At 31.6% G+C, this 15,929-nt stretch overlaps 2 protein-coding genes across 7 annotated transcripts in view; both read left to right on the top strand.

The window, feature by feature from the left end:
• The window catches only part of LOC144844455 (single-stranded DNA-binding protein 3-like), a 44,402-nt gene extending 38,232 nt beyond the window's left edge, over positions 1-6,170 (top strand). For 2 of the 5 annotated variants that reach the window (XM_078701386.1, XM_078701384.1), the window contains 5 exons: positions 1,290-1,349; positions 2,710-2,795; positions 3,056-3,140; positions 3,415-3,536; positions 3,829-6,170. In XM_078701386.1, the coding sequence (XP_078557512.1) occupies positions 1,290-1,349; positions 2,710-2,795; positions 3,056-3,140; positions 3,415-3,536; positions 3,829-3,945 (470 nt within the window). In that variant the 3' untranslated portion in view covers positions 3,946-6,170. The remainder of the gene's footprint in view (positions 1-1,289; positions 1,350-2,709; positions 2,796-3,055; positions 3,141-3,414; positions 3,537-3,828) is intronic. The other 3 variants (XM_078701388.1, XM_078701387.1, XM_078701385.1) reach the window with 2 other exon arrangements.
• A 2,101-nt stretch (positions 6,171-8,271) lies between these two features.
• On the top strand, positions 8,272-13,972 carry LOC144844604 (steroid 17-alpha-hydroxylase/17,20 lyase-like). 2 transcript variants are annotated; one of them, XM_078701583.1, is made up of 10 exons: positions 8,272-8,497; positions 8,788-8,924; positions 10,149-10,328; positions 10,879-10,972; positions 11,111-11,269; positions 11,457-11,665; positions 11,844-11,975; positions 12,067-12,303; positions 12,674-12,772; positions 13,042-13,972. In XM_078701583.1, exons 2-10 carry the CDS (start codon positions 8,789-8,791, stop codon positions 13,290-13,292), a joined length of 1,497 nt encoding a protein of 498 aa, XP_078557709.1. In that variant the 5' UTR covers positions 8,272-8,497; position 8,788; the 3' UTR covers positions 13,293-13,972. The 2 variants fall into 2 exon arrangements, with proteins under 2 accessions (XP_078557709.1, XP_078557712.1); XM_078701586.1 differs by lacking the exons at positions 8,272-8,497; positions 8,788-8,924 and adding an exon at positions 8,665-8,754.
• The last annotated feature ends 1,957 nt before the right edge of the window (positions 13,973-15,929 follow it).

The following is a 15,929-nucleotide window of genomic DNA, read 5'->3' as shown; positions in this document are numbered from 1 at the left end:
AGCATAAAAGCTAGCAAAATTAAACCTTTTTGTAAATGTTGAAATGGTTTTACACAAGAAAAGTATTAGCATCTAGAGAAATTTTAGCTTTTTTCTGTGGTAGATACAGAGTTTCTCACAGCTTTCATAATCATAACTCACCTCTTTAGTTACCTCTGTAGTGCACCCTTGTACAAACAGATCTTTGCTTTATTCTTTTGCTTTCTTTATTTTTATATATTTTTATTTATACTTATAAACAATTTCCTCTTTACAATGAATTATTTTGAAACTTTCTTTTCTTATAATTATATTGTTTAGATAGGATGCTTTAGTTCAAAGCTTCTGAGGATCACATAATATTTCTAATGCTTTAGTGCTTTTCAACCTTTTAACTGAAAAAACAAACTTGATTTTTAATTTTTCAAAAGTCTTTTGACTTTGCACCTAGGTTAAACTGTTGCTACATTTATATTATATTTTCTTTTCTTATATTCCATGATTAATATCAAAACTATATGTACATTAATCATATTACTAATTAGGCAACCACAAATTTCTCACAAATTCAAGTAAATTGCCTCTAATTTTTTCATTATTAATTAATGACAAAATAAATAGTTAAAAGCATCTAAATTTAATAGTATTGTATAATATATTGGTATTTTGATTACTCTCAAATGGCTTGCCCAAACAAAAATAAAATTTGTTTGCCTTTTGTTGCAATTAATGCAAAAAATGTAGCAGTTGTTCTCAGGAGGAACCTACAGTGTTCATATCTCTGTAGGTTATTAGATCACTGGCAACACTACTGTATCGATTTCAGGCTGCACACAATTCATTCAATGATTTTCTGAAGCAAAATAATTATTTTCTTGTGTGTGTCTCTTATAAGGGTGTCTGCTTATTAGGAATTTCCCAAATGACGGATTCTACTGTATCGCTTATGATACAATTTTACTTACTACCAGTCCTAGCAAACAGTTTGAAATATATAAATAAGAATAGTAACAATCAAGTAAGATATTGCCTCACTCCATTCCCTTCTCACTTTACTTGTACATACTACATTGCTAAAACTGCAGAAATATTTAATCTAAATTGCTAAATTTTGCTTTCTTATAGGCAATTGCATAGTTGCAAATTTGTAGTGATTTATTTTTATACCTAAACTTCATATAGTACTTAAAATTCAATATATTTAAAAAATAAATTATTAGACAAAGATAACTAACGAAAACCATTGCATGGTGCAGGTAAACAAAAATGATATGTAAAGCATTTCAATGACTAAGAATTTTTACATACAGGTGCAACTCCAGCACTCTCGTCAGATCGACGATTATCACAGAGTAGTAACAGCAGAAGAGGTGAATATACCTTTAACACTTCTACTAAACAACATAGAATACTAACATTCTTAATATTTTAAATTCCTTTACCAATTTATCTGGAATCAAAAGAGCAATGACTTTTGACAAAAAATATGAAATTTATTTTCATTACACAAGATTACTGTATTCAAATTATAAGAATATGTACTGGTATATTATTAATATAACCTTTAAATTTACTGTGGTAACTCTCAACTTAGTGAAAATATATTATATATAGCATTTTATATTCCAACCATATTTAACAGTCACTTAAGCTTCGTTCCCACAACGCAAGGATGTAGCGCACCAGTAATTTGACTAATCATAACACGTTGGATATGGAACGATTGCTTGTGATTTGTCGTTTAACAGAACCCTTAAAAATTCTCCTATCTAAAGTGAATAAGGGTACACAAGGTAAACCATTAAGTGTGATTGGTGAATCAACCACAGAATACAGAAAACTCTTCCAAAATGTTGGAAACCCATCCTAGACTTCTCTAGAGAGAGCTTTTTTAGGTGTGAAAAGGGCTTTAGATTCTAATTTACTAACTATTTTTAGTTGACAAAAGTCTTTATGCACTCTACCAAACATTTCTCAAAATTTAGTAGTGTAAATAAGTTTCAAATTGTTCTTGTTATTTTCGTAAAAGGCCTGATTGAAATACTGTCTTTATGATTTGAGGTTAGAGGTCATAATATCTTGCAAACCTCTGCTAGTTCTCATGTTTAAAAGCAATTATGTTTTCGGAAGTTTTGTCTTCATTTGTAAATGTAAATATGATTGTCTTCATTTAATTCTTTGTTTAATTGGGAAATAAGGAAACTCTTGTAGGCCTACTGTACTCATTCCTCTTAAACTTGTCACACATCTCATTTTTCAATAGGAATGTTCAATATACTTACTAGTAAATGAAAAGCAGTATGTTAATTCAATTTGAGTAAAATCGTTCGATGTTATTGTTGATGAGTAAAGAAATAGGAGCTGATATTTTTTGGACTTAAATCTAATTGAGTTATTTGTTCTTTTATACTTTTTTAATTCCATAAATATCTTTCCAAAATTATGTTGGGTCAAGTCAAATTTTCTGGGAAATCCAACTTTCTCGGTTTCTGTTTTTGTCTGTGTTCAATCAATCAATAAAGAACTATTAAAAATAAAATTTTCGGTTTTGGAAAACTTTGATTTTCTGGGTAAAGTTCATACCTACATACATTTTACTGTTTTTTTTTCTGACAACCATTATCTGGATTTAAGTACCTGATCATACTATTTTAGAAATGAAACTTACTCCATGTTTCTTGTAAAGAATGTTACATTTGTTATTAAACAAACTATTCTTTTAAAAATCAGATTCAACTAATTCTGGAGAAAATATGTATCCTATGATGAAACCAGGTGGAGGAAACATGGGACCAGGGGGAAACATGGGACCAGGGGTAAGTACTACACATTTTAAAGATGTTTTTGTTTGAATAAGTCCCATGATAAACTTCTGCTAAGCGACACTGTTGAATGAGTTCTATTATAAACTTTTTGCCAAGTGCCACCACTGTGCTATAATAGTACAGGGATTTTTTAGAAACTTAGTAAACTTCTAACTAGGCACCACTGTCGAATGAGTCCACAGTAAACGTTTTTCCACGACAGACTATTTATTATAGTAAATTATCTGACTAATAACTATTTTTGTTGATAGAATTTTGCAATGGGGTCTGGTCCAGATGGACCTATGTCAATGGGAAATCCGGATGTACCACCTAGTATGAACGGTAAGCATACAGGTAAATAATCAAAGTAAAAAAGTTTACAATTACTATTTAAAATATAGATTTAACCATTTCCATAATAGTTTATTTCATATGATTCTATAAATAAAATAGAAATTGATCTAAGAGCACACAGAAATAGAATTTCCCAAAGTGAATTTAAGTGAATTGTGGTTCTTTTTGATATGTAGACGTCCTAGCTGGGTCTGCAAACTGTCAAAAGTTGAAAGTGACTTTCTAAAAGGAATATTGCCCAATGTTTTCTCACAATACTTTGTTTTCTTTACAGGGGATCTAGATGGGATGGGTAAAAGCTCACCTAGTAATGCAGCAGGAACAACCGGACCAGGAACTCCGAGGGAAGGGGATGGGGAGATGGGTGGTCAATTCTTACCACATTTTCAAGACAATGTAAGATTTGTTTTTGTTTTTAATTGGTCTAGTCAATTCTTGCCTTCCAATTCTGGTGTCACAGTTTAAAATCCTAGTTGAATCATGGTTTGCTATCATGACAAAACAACTCCAATCCCAAACATTTGGTTAAAAGATCTTGTTTATGTAGAACATGTTATGCGTACACTGATTTATGGAGAGATTGGGACAATTGTCAATTTACGTGGCCGAGTGGTTAAGGAAAAGATGCTGCAAACCATTTATTATTATCATTTACTTTCATTCATTATTATTTATATTCTTATTTTAGACCGAATCAGCCGTAATTCAGAAAATTAAAGAAAGCATGCAAGAAGAAGCAAAAAGATTTGAAAAAGATGGAGCACCACCCGGTCCGCCTGACCATCCGGACTACTTCATGCAATAGCCAATCTTTCTTTAAATATATATACATATATATAATATAAAAATATTTATATATGTGTATATGTATTATAATATAAATATATTATAAGCCTTTGCTGATATTGTTGCCTCCTTGAAAGTGTTTATCAAGACTTCTGGAGTATTGAAGACTAGCCTGGAGAAATTTGTATAGATCTACGGATAGATATGCTACCGTGGTTTGAATCAGGCATTCTGGGATTTCTCAACAATCATGTTTGAATAAAGAACTGTTGATATATATATTTATTTAATGCTTAGAAAATGTCAACTTGAGGGAAATTTGATGTAGGCATTTTGGTTTATAATTTATTGTACTTGTATGTACTAATGAGTTTCATATTCTTAATAGGACATAAAGCATTACTTGTGGGTGAAGGAGCTAATCAGGCCCCAAAATAATCACAATTCACCCATTTTGCACTCCTTGCCCTTCTAACAACCATACAACATAGGTCAAAGGTCAAAATAGGTTCACTACATATCAATGTGCCCATAGCTTCATTGCATACTTGGTGAACTCTTATTTATTGTATTACTGTGTACAGATTACAAGATTGTTCATTTTTCATACTACAACTTGTAAAAGGTAAAGTATCCCATAATGCATATTTAAATTCAACAGTTGGGTGGCAATTCCATTGTGAAATGGAAGAATTGTAATGTTTTTCTCATTGTGTAATTGAGAAAAAAGCTTACATTAATCAGTATTTAATTGAAAACAATACACTAATGCAAACTCATTTGTGACATGACCTCGTTGTGACATGACCTCATTGTGACATGTTTAATAGGTTTCTACATTAATAATTTAAAACTAAGATCAACTGAACTTATTTTTAATATAATATATTTTGTGGAAGTGTGTTATAGTTCCCTTTATGTGATGTTATTGTAGAATTACTCATTTGATCAAATGAAAGATAATATAGTAAGTATATTTAAACAACATTTTTGGTTTTTTTAATATACAAGCTTCAAATTCAAAAAATCAAATCCAACTACTTATTTTTTTTTTAGACAATCACATTTAATATTTGTTTAAAATATTGAGATTCAAAATCATGAAGAGGCATAAACACCTCTGTACATATGTTTATTCCAACCTTTTAATCATTTAAGGTTTGCGTACATGTCGTTTTTCTTCGTAAAATAAGTGACATCAAATTGTTTTATTTATTTTATTAATAAATTTGAAAGGTTAAAGACTTGAATCTTAAAATAGGGAAAAACAGAATAACGTAATGTTTCATTTGTATATACTGTACTTACCACCGATGGAGTCAACTGCGTGAACAAAATTGCTTAAATATTTTGTCTACAGATTTGTTTTTTAAAATAATTGTGTGGAAGAGAAGTCGGTGTAATTGCCTCCATCGGAGACAAAAAAATTGTAAAACAAATAATTATTTAATGTAGTAAGTAATTGAGAAAAAATTGAAAAGGACAATTTGTAATTTTTGGTGTCCCAGCCTTGATTGTCTGCAATCTATTTATATTCAAACTAACTCAAACCTACCAATTTTGAGAGATCTGCCAACTCGTTTTTATCATTTAATATTTCTGACCTTCAGTATTGATCTCTTGATATTCAATTTGCTTACAGGATTAGGCAAAATTGTAGGCATGTAATTTTAGTGTGATTTGAAAAATCAAAATACTGTACTTTATAAACGGGATGAACATTTGTAAAAAAAAAAAAAGCACTGAAATGTATCTGGGTTGTTTCAATAATATGACGACTTGACCAAATTTAGTAAAAATTGATAGTGGTAAAAGTTAATTTGGATGTAATTCGACTGCTATTTGTATCATATGTTAGCTGCTGCTTTCATGTTTTTTCTTTTTTTTATAGAAAGCAAAGCAATATGTGATCTTTTTGTATTAGTTGTATTTTGTAGAGGGTGCTCTCTAGATGGGCCATATAATTTTATTTATAATATTAGCTTGCTGATTGTTGTACTTTTTTTGTTGTCTTGTTGTTATTGTGTTTAATTGTAAAAAAAAGAATCATTGTAGTCTTGTTGACCTGGGTAAATAATAATAACAACAACAACATTTCTGTCCAAATATATAAATGTTTTTTTATAGAGGGAAGTAATTATTTTGAAAATCCTGTAAGATTACCTATCATTATTGTACAATGGTTGATAGTTTGTTTAAGTGAAACCACTTCGACCATCCCTATTAAATGGTTCAAAATCAGAATTTAACATAAAAACAAGTATTTTGTGACAAAACGTTATGGTTGTTTTATTGTCCATATTTTCTGATGTACCTCTACAAAAATCAAATTTTCAGCAATGTGCTTGATAAAATGATATTAACTTAACTGTCATGTGTTAAATTCACAAACAACGTTATGTTTGAATTTTCACTTGGAAAGTTTTCTATACAGAAGTTAAGATCATTTGTGATAATCAGTTAAACAGGAAAAGATATTTTTCTGTCCAGTTTTAATGACAAAAGTAGACCTTTTTTCTCGTGTCTCCTTTTCAATTCCCTCCTGGTCTGGTGTGCAAAAATGAATGCCACAATATGTTTTTCTTGGTGGATAAAAATGCACTAATGTAAATAGTTTCTGTTGTTATATCTTGTGTAATTGTTATTAATTCTCACCTTGCATCCATTTTTTTCATTGAAACCTCTATCAATGGCTTAAAAAGGGTTATTCTGTATGCATAATTATTTAAATCAACTTGTCCAAAAGTAAAATTCAATACAAGCTAGTCCATCATACTAAAATAAATAGATGTAGGGAAAAAACAAGTCCTAAAAATGGGAAAACCCATTGTATTATGATTAAAATAATGGGTATTATAGTTAAAATATTATGTACAATGGAGTACAGTTAAGTTTCCTCCATGCCTACCCCAGTTTTTATTACTATAATTTTAAATACTGTAATTATTTATTAATAATGATGTATTAGTAAGTAAATGTTAAATTTAGGAGAGATATAAAATCAAAAATATTATTACAGCGGGCCACGCCTATGTTTTACATAATATCAGTATTATATTATGAAATGGTTTGTTCCATTGGTTTTCTCTTGGTTTCCAGTATAACAATTTAAATCATGTGAATTATTGCTATTTTTACTGACAAATACAATTTATTTACTAATAATTTTATATTTGAAAGTTGGGTTGTTACACAGGTATTTCAATCTTAGTGATGTCCGTAGTGTGTGTTGTTTTGTTTTTGGACAAGTTGATATCTCTACGAGCCTCATAATAGTATGTTTTTACCCCTAGCAGTTGGAGTGTATTTTTTATAACTGCAATTGGAGTAAAGTAATTTTAATGATCATAGATATGTTGTGTACGAAGTACAATGTATAAAGAATGGTAATCAAGGGCCAGTGTTATGTGGCAATTTCACCCCTAGTTGTGAAATTGTATCAATTATTAGTTTAACAGCACTTATACAATGTTTGCCTAATTTCATGGTAAAAATACAGTACTCCTCAAACTAACAAACGTTTTGTGTTGCAGAAAGTAAACAAAAAGTTTGAATTAATTACATCAAGGACAAAAAGAAGTAATGCCCAAATCATTTGTTCCATATATCAAGAAAATCAATTTGTTTAATGTGTGTTACATTTTATACCACAAACTGTTTAATATTATTATATGCCAATAAGAAGATACGCTAGGATAGTAGGTTCAATTATTGGCTTGTTCATTATGATCTTTGTTGTATCTGAGTAGTAACCAGTCAAATGTCTGGTTGGCCAATTCTTTTTTTTGTTCCAACCAGATTTTCTGTGTCATGATGAATAAGTTCTATTATTAAACTCATGTTTAAAAATGTTTCTTCTGTATACTCACTTTTATTCTACGTTTTATCGTCAAAATGAGTAAACCATCAAATCAGCATGTTCGACTAGACACCACAAAAAGAGAGATGATTCCCGTACAACAAAAACTCAACATTGTTTTTGCCACAAATAAAATGAAATAGATTCACAAAACAAATACAACATTATTATAACTCTTTTTTGTATCGTTTCACCTCGAAAAAAAACCCCCAAATATATAGTTTTCTGCTCAAAATTCAAATTTAAAAATGTTCTTTAAATAAAACCCTTGTTATAAAGCTAAAATGATTTTAAAAAAAACACTTATTCTTTAATTGTCAACCACCGTATAGGCCAACGCATGGACCTATAAAGTATTAGTCCATGGTATGCGCATGTTGCGTTGCTGGTCGTCGACTGAACCTAATCCATCAAAACTGTCGAAGAGAATATATTGAGGCAGCACATCCCATGCGCACAATGACGTAACCAGGTTCTAGTTCATCGCAAATTATTATCATAATGAGCTATGTACATAGAGACAAGACATTAAATATAACACGATAAGAATTCATTGTATAGCAAGTTATCATTGTCAGACGATTTTGTTTAGTTTATTTTACTCTTGACCAAATCCTTCTATCAATATTCGGGAGTTGGGCTTTGGACTAGAACGAACCATTTGTATTCGAATTATTCTGTATTTTGTCTGTTAAGGGTAAGATACTTGCAGGTAAGAAAAATGTGGTGATTTGGTTGAAACACGTAAAATGTGTACACAAATATTTAGATTTGTTAATTGTTGTTTAACCATAGAGTGAAGTCAGTCATTTTGCAACTAACGATACGGCCTCAAGAACCACATGCTGTTTTCGATGTTTTTGGCCATTTTAACCATGACATAACATGTTATAATGTAATTTAGGAAGTTCATTAACTTAAGAAGTTCGAATATCAAATGTGAAAATGAGCGTAATGTAAAATACGATTGTAAGTTGCTTTAATTACCTATTTACTCTTTAGAATGTTGGATATTACGAGTACACAGTTGATTGTTGGGTTTGTCGTGTTACTTCTCTCATGGCTTTATATGAATGTACGTCGACCGTCTGGGATGCCACCTGGACCAACCCCGTATCCGATAACAGGAAGCATGTCTGGTGAATACTTCTCCTTTTATTTTAGCACTTTAAGCAGTAGAAACCCTCAAGGGCACCCCTGTTAAAGAAACAGTTATCCATAAGGAACGAGGAGGAATATTATGTTTTGACCAGACACTTAATAATCCTAAACTTGTATTAAAATACGTGTTCTATTGCATATGTAGGCAGACAGTAACACATAACACCGTGACTTTTTATTTCTCGGTGTGTATTAAGTTATTTTTATTTTCACTAATGGTATGATACTAAAGGTTAAAATTATGATATTAATGAGGGAAAAACAGAAAATAATCCAAACAAATGTAGAAAATGTTTAGAAATTATTTAATGAAACATTGAATGAAAAAAAGTGGTGGTGAACCACAAAAGATTAAACAGTTATTTTTATTTATTTTATTTAGTCGCCAGTTGTACCACGTAATAATTAAATCAATGTTAAATTATGTATGGGGGAAGGGAGTGTGGTGGTAACGAATTTCTAATAATGCTAGCATTAATCTTACACCAATAATCAACAACCAGATTTAACCAGTAAATTCGATGTTATCATTGTAGGCATCTACGTTTTCAATGTTATCCAAGCATAGTCTATCAAATATTTATTTTGGTACTTTCTTTCTACTGTATAAACACACACAAGAGATAGGTACCTGTCATTTAAATTCAATTTCAATTAGCAATTGGAATGATAGGTACCTATCTCTTGTATGTTAGCAACAGTGAAAACGTATGAGGTAGATTTTGCTAAGCACACTTGACGTCACAGCAATTTACGGCGACGGCTGTACGGAAAGCGCGCTGCGATATCGTAAATCTCGCAATTGTTCTGAAATCATATGTACATCCCTAATACGTTGTCAAAATATGGTTCTCGGTATAGTTATCCTTTAAATACTAAATATTTAATACCCAAATCACGAATTTCACTTAAGTTTTTTCAGATTCTGAAGTTAATGTTTCCTTTAGTCTATGGATAAATGAGTGAGAAGGATTTATATCAATCTACGATCAAAGATACAAAATGTCTCGACTGCCACCACTGTTAAATATAAACAGACATTTTCTTGGATTGTTCTTTGATGTTACCAACGTTACAAATCCTTCTCTCCCATGCTTAGTCTAAAGTGTGATTGGCAGGCCTACCGTAAATACGGACGCTGGATCCCCTCTGTTATAACAACTATAATAATGTAATACTTTTGCTTTGTTTCTTCTTTAAAGTTCTTATGGGTAATGATCCTCCTCAAAGGGCGATGAAAGAAATGTCAAAGGTATACGGAGATATATTTTCAATAAAGGTTGGTTCGTATTGGAGCGTGGTTCTCAATACGTATGAGCTTGTTCAAGAAGCATTGTTGACAAAGGTAAACGACTTCAGTGGACGTCCACCTTCATTTATATGTAAGTCTGTTGTATTTATATTTTGCTCGTGATATTTATAGCCATTAAGTTGAGTTTAAATGAAATCCTATTAAAACAAATAGGCCTATAGTGCATATCTTCCTTATGACGTAGTTATAAAGAAGGCTTATACATAAATAGAAGAATAATAGTATAGTTTATTGGTTCCTGACAACAAATACATTTTCTGTGTTACGGTACTTCAATTCAAATTAAAAAAACAACTTTTTTATCTACAATCTGGAAAATGTTCTTGTTAGAATCACAAGATAGACATTTTAATACAATATATTAAATACACACTAGATAATATTGCTAATTACTTGTACATGTACATTTTTGTCTATTGATTGATAATGTAATTCAGCCTTTGGTTGCGATTTTTATATTAAATAAATGATTGCACAGCCATTTTCTCTATATGTCTTCTGATTCTGATCCTCAATAGTGGATCTTCTTCTATTTTATGACTAATCATAGATTCAAAACCAACAAATACTTTCAATGAAACTTCACATTAAATAAACACATTTTTAAATGTTACTTTTAGTTGATTGGTATACAGACGGTCAAAAGGATATCGCTGTAGCTAACCCGACTCCAACATGGAAGTACCATCGATTATTGGCTCACACTTGCATCAGGCTAGTGCATACATTTATAACATGCTGCTATATAAGCAGCGGAGTAAACCAAAATTAAATTGATTTTCCATGTCTTAAATAAACAGTGACATAAAACAAATACTTTTGTTAAATATGCTTATTTTTTTATTTATCTAGGAAGTTTGCTGCTGGTGAGTATTTGGACAATCTTCATGATGAAATCAGACCGGAGTTATCAAAATTTATTATGTCAAAAATGGAAAAACCTTTTGACCCCAACGAATTTATAGTACCAGCCATCTATTACGTCATTGGGTCTATGTGCTTCGGATATAAGTAAGTATAGTGAGATATAGAGTTAGAGTTTGTTTCTCTAGTCATCGTTGTACAGCATATGGAGAGATTTTTTTTAATCGTTCCATCGTTTAGAATGTCTTTGATGTAATACATCTATGGCATATTTCCTTCAGCAAAATAAAGAGTAGCCTACCAGTAGTTTTACTTATTTGAATTATTTTATCAGATATGAGCTGAATGATCCAAGGCTTGTGAAATATGTAGATATCGCAAAGAAACTTAATGATTCATTTGATAATGGTTGGACAGGTGATTTCATTCCATGGTTTAAATACATACCGAATCCATACTTTTACGCTTTCAAGAAAATTGGTGAAGCAATGTTTTCTTACGTCCTCAAAGAAGTTAAATTACACACCGACAAATTTGATCCAGGTAAATACAGTTACGCAATATGAATTATTCTGTATAGTGCGTTGTTCTAATTTTTAAAAACAAAACTATAACAGTTTTGTAGGTTCATTTTGTAGATAATGCAGAATTCCATTTCCTTGAAGTTTTGTTTTACTGTATGTTGTATAGATCTACCTGTTTCCACCGTTTTTATTCTTAGATGCTCCAGCATTTGATCTTATCGATCTTCTACTAAAAGCCCAGGCGGACGCTGAGGCACAGGGAGGTGTTGATGAGAAAAATAAACTAACAGACATTCATCTCAAGCAGATTATCATTGATCTTTTCACCGGTAAGGAATATTTTAATTACTAAACTTTGATGAGCACAGCTACTGTACCGGTACGTGTGTGTAATATAAAGTTTTTTTGATTTTTTTACAGCTGGAATCGATACTCAGAATATAGTTCTATATTGGGCTATTGGATGCTTAGCTGACAATCCTGAAGTACAGGATAAAATAAAACAAGAAATTGATGACGTCATTGGTGATAGACCTCCAAGATTGAGTGATCGTGGAAAGTTGCCGTATACGGAAGCTACCCTCATGGAAGTAATGCGATACAGGACCCCTGTACCACTTGCTCTTACTCACCGAGCAATCACAGACTCTTCAATTGGTAAGAATTATTTTATACATCGTCATCATTGTCTTTGAAAATGTCGACGACTCTGCTGACGTTTATTTACTACAGTTCAGAGTCATAAAATTTCAGATTTAAGATTAAAACGAACTTGTAAAAAATGGAGTAGTGTTATAATCAATAACATCAAATCAACAATCAATAATCAAACTAATTTATAATTGTATTAACTTTGCAAATTTACAATTATGCTAAAACCTATAGTTATACTTAATTATCATTTCATTATTTTTATTCGATTATTTTTTTACTTATCCAACTACAGTAATTACTAAATCTAGTTTGTCCACTCAGCTTTACTTTCTAAACTGAAATAATAATTAAACTGTAAAATTTGTTTTTAAAGGATCTTACAAGGTACCCGAAGACACTTGGGTATTTATCAATCTCTGGGCTCTTCACAATGACCCGAAATATTGGGACAATCCAGACAAATTTAGGCCAGGTTTGTGGTACCTTATTATCTAATTTTTATCCTATTTTTCTATCCTATTATCCCTTCTTTATTCCATGCAATTATTCATCATGGTACAAAATACAAGATACGTACAGTATTGCCCTTTTAGTTATTGTGTTTAGTTGAAGACTTAACATGGCTACTGTAACCGGATTGAATATCGAATTAGAAGCAAGTAGGTTTCTGTTTTACCTCTTTGAATTCTATCTGAAACGGTTTTGTATTTTTTATCTCGGCCTTATTAAAACATTTTTCAGAGCGTTTTCTAGATGCGAAGAACGCCGTTAAACAGCGTCTACCAAGTTTTCTACCATTCTCCACTGGTCGTAGAGTATGTGTTGGAGAATCACTGGCTAAAGCAAATAGCTTCATGATTTTTTCGTGGTTGGTACAAAATTACAAATTTGTTAAGCCTGAAGATACGAAAGGACCTGTAGCAGTCCATGACAAGCCTCGCGTTCTCACATTCGCAAAAGATTATAAAGTGAAGGTGGAATTGTGGCAATAGCAGCCAAAATCGATACTAATGTTACAGTCTATATCATTATGATCATCTTCTACTTTTACTTGTATAATCGAATGTGACGTTATAAACATTCTGGCCTTAGCAGCAGTAGTGAATTCATAACGTGGATGAGGTGGGGATAATGTAGTATAAATTATTAGAGTAAGACTAATCTGTATAGCATTATACTAAACTGAATTGTGTTAAAATTTATTATGGTAGGTAAAAATAATTGTGATTGGAATGAAAGAAAATCATATTATAGCTTTAGATCAAAAGCAAATTCAACAAATCTAAGAAAATGTATGATTGCAGCAGGCGTACAAATGAATTTCAAATGAATTGGAATGAGGAGATATTCTTTTGGACTCCATATAAATAAACAAAATGCATGCCATTCTGTCATGTAACACAAGCAAAGTCTCATAGGGCTGTTGATGTTATTTTAACAATAAACACACCGGGTGTTAGATCTAATATTAGTAATTTTGGCTGCAGTAAACAATGTTTGTCATTACACAGTATAAAAGTAGTGCGTCTGCATAATATGACTTTTTCCTCGAATAATTACCAAATTTGTTGTGACATAACTGGTTAAAATAAGAGGGTGTATACAATACACCTGATGATGGGCTATGCCCGAAACATGTCGTAAAAATAAACTTATATTGAGGCAGTTTTAACTTATTTTATCTTGATTTTTATATATATGGATATATGGTAGTGTTATCGATTATATGTTCATCTTTCGAGAAAAAAAAATATAGGCCTAATGTAATATAGTGTTATGAGGTTTCTGACTTGTAATGAAGACTCTTTACTCGCTTGACTGCAGTAACACATATATTGTTTATTCAGTATAATACTTGATACAATAATAATGATGCAACTAACTAACTGACTAAGGAACAGAGGATACAGTGATGCTGTTGGTGAGATGTGAGGTGTGTAGGTCTGCTTCTGGAGAAGTGGCTGTGAGGTGTGTGCTCCGTGAGGTGGCTGTAAGGTGTGTCTGAGCTCTTCTGAAACTTGGGGGTATATTGGCTTCGGTTCATTTGCATATGTCATTACGTCATCTCGGAAGCTAACGATTGGTCCTAAGTTGATCCAGGGGTGTTTAAGTGGGAGTGATTGATCTTATCTGGGGAGGTTACAATGATGAATTGGCCCTGTCGAATCTCTGCTTAAAACTGTCAATATCTAATTGTTTTACGATGGGAACGGTTAGAGAGGTCAAATAAACTGTTTACTTTTGGGATTTAATTATGAACTAAATGGACTAAATGTACTTTTGAAACATCTGGACAATTTCTCCTCTGGACTTTCTGGGGCAAGTTCGTGAACTTAGTTGGATTCTAATACAAAGGTTGATTTCTTAATTATAAATGTATATCATTATATTACATCCCTCTGTTTCCCTTTTTTTTCTAATCTATTTAAAATATAAAAATGGTTATAATAGTGGCATGCAAAATTAAAGTTATTAGTGTTTACCGACCAACCGACCGACATAGTGAGCTGTAGAGTCGCGTTGCACGCGACTAAAAATGGCATAGTTTGGACCCTTCTATTTGTTGACATAACTGCTTACTGTATAACTCTATAAGAAGTTATAACAAAATATATGGCATATGGAATAATAATTACATAAAAAAAAAATATATGGTTTTTGCCTTGTTTTCGAAAATGTCAGTTCTTTATCTACTCATAAAGGCCTACATGTAGGCAGACGTATACGCCCCTTTGGGAAATATCCTGTTTGTAACCACATTCCTAATTAAATACACCGTCACTCGGTAAGTACAAGTCGTGTTAGTGTTTTCTTTACTCCATGGTGTTTATTCAATATAACTATACACATACAGTACTGCGCCGTTCAAAGTCCACACATGCCCATTTTCTATGTTCACTGTGTACAGGACAACACTAATAGCTTCAAGATAATATTAAAAAAAACTAAATACATTTTCATTCTGCAAAGCAACAGAAGAGCATTAAAAGGATTATTTATGCCTTTCTACGGAACTGTTTGTCACGTTCGTTATAACGGTAGGCCTATGTTTTGTTCTTTTAAGTACGAAGTTCGTGTTCATTACGGTATGATCGAAATACAGAAAAACAACCATGTTTGTATCTGTTGTGTTTAATACATATGTACGGTAACGGGACTATATTATATCAAAAACCAATATCAATAAAATATGGATAGTTAAAAAACAAACAAAAAAATGTATATAAATTTGGTTTAAAGTGGGCCGAATCGTCCCGGGCCGAATCGTCCCGGATTCGTTAATTGATATGATTAAATTAATGATTATGTGTTTAACCTTACTTTGCAGATGAGACTATTGAAAAGAAGGTCCAGACGATGGTTAAGAAGAATATGTTTGGTTTTTCTACTAATTCTAATATTGTTTATAACAAACATTCTAATTTCAGTCGGAGTATTGAATTTAGATAATGGAAAACCTACACAAAAAATGCGAAAAAGCAGTTACAAACGAAATTTACGCATCGACAGTACGGTTGTTCCACGAATCGTACACTATACCTGGATGAAAGAGGGGGAATTTAAACTGCATCATTACCTTAGCGTCTTAAGCGTACAGGAATACCTTTCTCCAAGACGCATCTACTTCC

Source organism: Antedon bifida, chromosome 6 (assembly GCF_963402885.1).
Source record: "Antedon bifida chromosome 6, ecAntBifi1.1, whole genome shotgun sequence".
NCBI lineage: Eukaryota > Metazoa > Echinodermata > Crinoidea > Comatulida > Antedonidae > Antedon > Antedon bifida.
This window is presented reverse-complemented; position numbering and strand designations above follow the sequence as displayed.

Excerpts from the sequence above, each read along its gene's own strand:
- LOC144844604 (XM_078701583.1), top strand. The coding sequence starts at position 8,789 with ATGTTGGATATTACGAGTACACAGTTGATTGTTGGGTTTGTCGTGTTA. Across the intron at positions 8,925-10,148 it reads GATAACAGGAAGCATGTCTG|TTCTTATGGGTAATGATCCT; the intron begins GTGAATACTTCT and ends TCTTCTTTAAAG. Across the intron at positions 12,304-12,673 it reads AATCACAGACTCTTCAATTG|GATCTTACAAGGTACCCGAA; the intron begins GTAAGAATTATT and ends TTGTTTTTAAAG.